Here is a 4,676-nt window from a genome sequence, read left to right on the forward strand (position 1 = left end):
CTTTGAGCAAAACCAAGGGGCCAGACCGGATTCATTGATCTCAAATTTAACAAGTCAATAAAAATAAAAGGCATGCAGAGCTAGACCAATACAGTATATATATATGAAACAATAAGAAAAACAAGTAATGTAATCTAGTTTTCATGAATCTTGACTCAATTAAATCCAGTTAAGAAAAGAAAGTTATTACATTATATCTCATCCTCAAAACCATAAACTGGCCTTGGGATTGAGGAATCTACAGCTACTCTGATCAGTCAGTCTCAGACACATTCTACCTAGCTAGTTCCTCTAGGAGGCAACTTAAATAGTTCATCCTTCTCTTCAGGGCTATTTCCTCTTTCTACCTCAAATTCTCTGTATCTGTGCAAATACCTTCTCATTGGCTCTGCATAATCATCAAAACCTAGTGTTCCCAATGCCCAGCATATGTCATCCCCGTTTACTGTCTTCCTCCTTTCCTTCCTGCACTTCTCTGATGCTTCACTTGTTACAAAGCTTATGAATTCTGACACACATTCTTGCATTGTTTCCTTCGATTCCTTCGAGATTTTTCCATTCTGAGGCAAAATCTTTTTCATGATGCGGCCAACATTGGCTATTGGCAACAACCGGTCTTGTTCCTTGATGCCACCACCATTGAATTCATTAGAGGAACTGCCACCAACGTTATCCATAGTTTTTTTAGGATTAATAATTTCCCACGAAAGAACGAACTAGTCTCTCTTTTTTGACTGAGAATGAAGGTCCGAGAGAATCCTAATACATACATACATATATATAGAATAAATCTTTGGTACCTTTACCTAGGTTCAGTGCATCTCATCAATAGAAGCATTACACATTAGAGGAGAGAGAAAAAATTTGACAGAAAAAAAAAAAAAATTTAACTGACCTGTAATATTTTCATTGGTGAGACGCACTTAATCTAAGTACGTAATATAAAAAATTTGTTCGAGAGAGATTGATAGAGAAGAGGGCTTAGTCACATTGTAAAATTTTGTCATGTTGAGTATGACATGCGAATGATGACAAGTTGGTCGGCTAGAATTATGGGGTATGATGCTGCAGCTAATAAATCAGAGCACACACACTCTCTTTTTCTTTTTGTTGCAAAATTTAGTCAAAGCCCACTTTGAGTAATCTTTGTATTTCATTGGCTTGCGTACTGTTAATGGATGCTGAGAAGGCTTTTGGGATAGTTGAAAAGAGTGAAATATGAATAAGAAATATCCCTTGGAAAGCTCTAAGATATATACAAGTAAATTTATGACTGTTACTATTGAAGGTAAACAATTATACACCACAAACACCAAGTGAATCCATCAATGAGCTTGCACTAGCATGTTTCAACAAATGATGAGGATTAAGGAGTATTTGCACTAGTGCGAGGGTTATATAATTCCACTTAACATTTGCCTACAGGGTGAACTGAATCAAGCTCAAACTTTGAAGTAGGGATGTGTAATCAATTCAATACAAATCGTTTAGAAAAATAAATAAATTACAAAATTAATTAAAATTCAACTACAAATTACAAAGTATTTAAAAAAAATTCAAATTGTTAGAAAAAAATTCAAATTTTCAAAATACTCTATATTTTTTTTCCTGAAACCCTAAACTACCTTTATCTTAAAGGAAGAAATATTTATATATATATATATATATATATATTTATTTATTTATTTATAGTATTATGACTCAATAATATGTTATTAAATCATTAAAAAATGTTGACTCTTAGAATTGCCATTCATAGTTTACTGATAACATAAGAAATTTTACATGGACAATATATTAAAATTAAATTCCGAATTTATTATCATTAAAATTTTAAATTACGAACATATTTCAAAAGTTAATATAATTAATGATAATACTAAAATATAGATTAGTTATTGCCTTTTTTGTCTTTGACTGATATAATTCCCATATAATTTTAGAGAAAAAAAAAGTATCATTTAAAGGACACAAGCTTGTGTCTTTTTAGGTAATTTACACAAAGTCTGACCGTAAGACTTTGTGTAAACTGAAAAGTTTTTTTTTCTCTAATTATATCGCTGACTTGTAAAGTGAAAAAAAAATTCATATTTACACAAAGTCTTACTAGTTCGACTTTGTGTAAATCACTAAAAGGATACAAGTTATATCCTTTTAAATAGGGGTGTTCGCGGTCTGAATTGTATCGGTTTTGGAAGCAAAAATCATCTGATCCAATCCCTTCGATTTGATCATGTAATCATCCATTCGGTTTGAATTTTTTTCAAATCCGATCCGATCCAATCCAATTTTTTTCGGTTTGGATTAGATCAGTTTTCAGTTTTTTGAAAATCCTAAAATTTGTTTCATGATTATTGTGCAAATAACATCTTTTGTATATATTGGCTTTAATTTGAAATACAAAAGCATCAGTAAACGATAATATAGTTTTTTTTTGGACAATGAGATACGAAGCTCTACATAGATGAAATTTTATTGATGAGATGTGACTAGATTTTTTCTTGGGTTTAGTTTATGGGTTAATGGGTCTTGGTTTTAAAAATTTTTGGGGTATGATTAGGAAAAGACCCAAGTAGGTAGAGGAAAATTAATATGTTGGATCGGTTTGGATTGGATCGGTTTTCATCAACCGATCCAATCCAATTAAAATTTGCGATTTTTTTTCGATTTTCGGTTTTTCGGTTTTCGATTTATTCGATTATCGGTTTTTCGATTCAGTCACCGTGGTTTGAATCGGTTTGGATCGATTGATGCACACCGCTAATTTTAAAGGACATTAATTGAACCCATAATTTTATGCTATTAATTTTACAGACACGGTCATAAATATTGGTTATTAACAATTAGATTCTACTGTGTTTAATTTAAATTTTGAGTTTTAATTTTTTTCCCAGTATCTGACCTTTGATCGTCATGCCTAACTCTTATTAGTATTAAGAAAGTCTAAGAATGAGGTGACAATATCAATTATTCACTAAATAAAGCATGAAATCGTTTTAGTTTATTTTACTGTATAGTTTATATGATTTTAATCAAGTTCACGTCATTTCATACGACAATGGAGTGTTTATTTTTCTTTTATAATTTGTCCAACGTTGGTACGTTGAATTGGAATATAGGAGCCGTACAATGGCTTTTTGATCCTTTTGCTCCTCATTAATTAATTAATAACCAATTTGCCCCTGATCAAGAACTATCCACCAACCTGCCTCCGTTTAGTCGACTACCTTGTTGTTTTAGTCGAGCAAATGGTCAATCTTCAGAAAGTGGACTACCGCAAATTTAGTCGACTAAAAAATCATCTTAATCGACTACATTTTTGGGATATTTAGTCGACTAAGTATCGATATTTAGTCGACTAAATATCGACGGATTTGTTTTTTAAAAACCCCCCATTCGGCAGAGGGGGAGTAGGATGACCTAATCGACTAAGGAGGCGGCCCAAACCCCAAATCCGCAGGAGCAGCTGAAGAACGGTCCAAACCCTTCCTTTAGGCGTGTGGATTGCCCCCAAATTTGGTCCAAATCGTGAAATCTGAAGGATAGGTAAGGTTTCTTAACTTGCATTGTGTTTTAGGTTTAGGAATTTTTTGTATTTGTTTGTTGTCCGAATTTGTGAATTGTGTGAATTTACTAAGGTTTATTTTTTTGCATTGTGTGAATTTTTTGTAGGTTTGTTGTAGGTTTTGTAACCGTAATCTACTAAGGTTTATTTTTTTGCATTGTGTGAATTTTTTTGTTTGAAAAGTTTGTATGGGGCAAAAGTTTGCTTTTGGTTTACAGCGCTTATGTTGCAAGTTTTCATTACCATCATGACATGTTTCATATAGTTAAATGCTGACATGTTTCATTGTAGGTACCCTAAACAAATGACGAGCCGCAGAAGACCAAGCGATGAGGGCAATGAGTCACTTGAGAGACGCACCAAGCATAGGCAAGAGCGGCCTTCTTCGTCAAGGCGACAAGACGAAGAGCCTGATACTGTTGACCTCCCGTATGGGTATCTGTTTGAGGACGACCCTGCCGTCCACGCTTCATTCGTACGTGACCATTTGAACCGGCCGTTATGTGCTCCAAAATCTTTGGATACAACCTTTTTTGATAAGGAGGGATTTGAAATTGTGGGGGTGTTGGAGGCGGCACATCTGAGGGTGTTGGCCGAGACCCTATGTCCGTATTCAGAGCTTATGGTGCGGGCCTTCTACCATAACCTCAGCTACGTACAGGGCGAGCTGAGGTCGAGGGTCTGTGGAATAGAGATCATCATGACGGCACCTGCATGGTTGGAGATACTCGGCTATGATTTTGACTCTTGTCAGACTGTGGTGTATGACGCTGATAGTGGTGTAGTACTTCCAGGATATGTACGAGAGGATGCCGTGCAGGAGCAGAGAAGAGTCCGTGGGGAACACTTGCACTATACGGTGGGGTTGCTTTCTGTGGAGTCCCGTATACTACACTATGTCCTCACCCACGTTCTGTTTCCGCGATCTTTTAATCATTCCAGGGTGTTGGAACATGACATTCCCATTATGTGGGCTATCCGACATGCCCAGATGGTGAACTGGAGGCACTATATCTGTTGGTTTATGTTTAAGGCCAAACATAAGGGTCATCTTCCATACGCCTGTCTGGTACAGAGGATATTGGTTCACTTTGGTGTTCCCATGGAGACT

General features: G+C 35.4%; 1 protein-coding gene across 1 annotated transcript; it reads right to left on the bottom strand.

Annotated features, from left to right (window-relative positions):
- Nucleotides 1-278: 278 nt before the first annotated feature.
- Nucleotides 279-677, bottom strand: LOC133305593 (nuclear transcription factor Y subunit B-5-like). The gene has a single exon (XM_061505847.1). The coding sequence runs from the start codon at nt 675-677 to the stop codon at nt 279-281; it is 399 nt and encodes a 132-aa protein (XP_061361831.1).
- Between the last annotated feature and the right edge of the window lie 3,999 nt (nt 678-4,676).

This window comes from Gastrolobium bilobum, unplaced genomic scaffold (assembly GCF_033153095.1).
Source record: "Gastrolobium bilobum isolate Gb01-03AN ecotype WA unplaced genomic scaffold, APGP_CSIRO_Gbil_v1 utg1533, whole genome shotgun sequence".
NCBI classification, from domain to species: Eukaryota; Viridiplantae; Streptophyta; class Magnoliopsida; order Fabales; family Fabaceae; genus Gastrolobium; species Gastrolobium bilobum.

Bases quoted from the DNA above. Each gene is read 5' to 3' on its own strand.
- LOC133305593 (XM_061505847.1), bottom strand. From the start codon at position 677: ATGGATAACGTTGGTGGCAGTTCCTCTAATGAATTCAATGGTGGTGGC.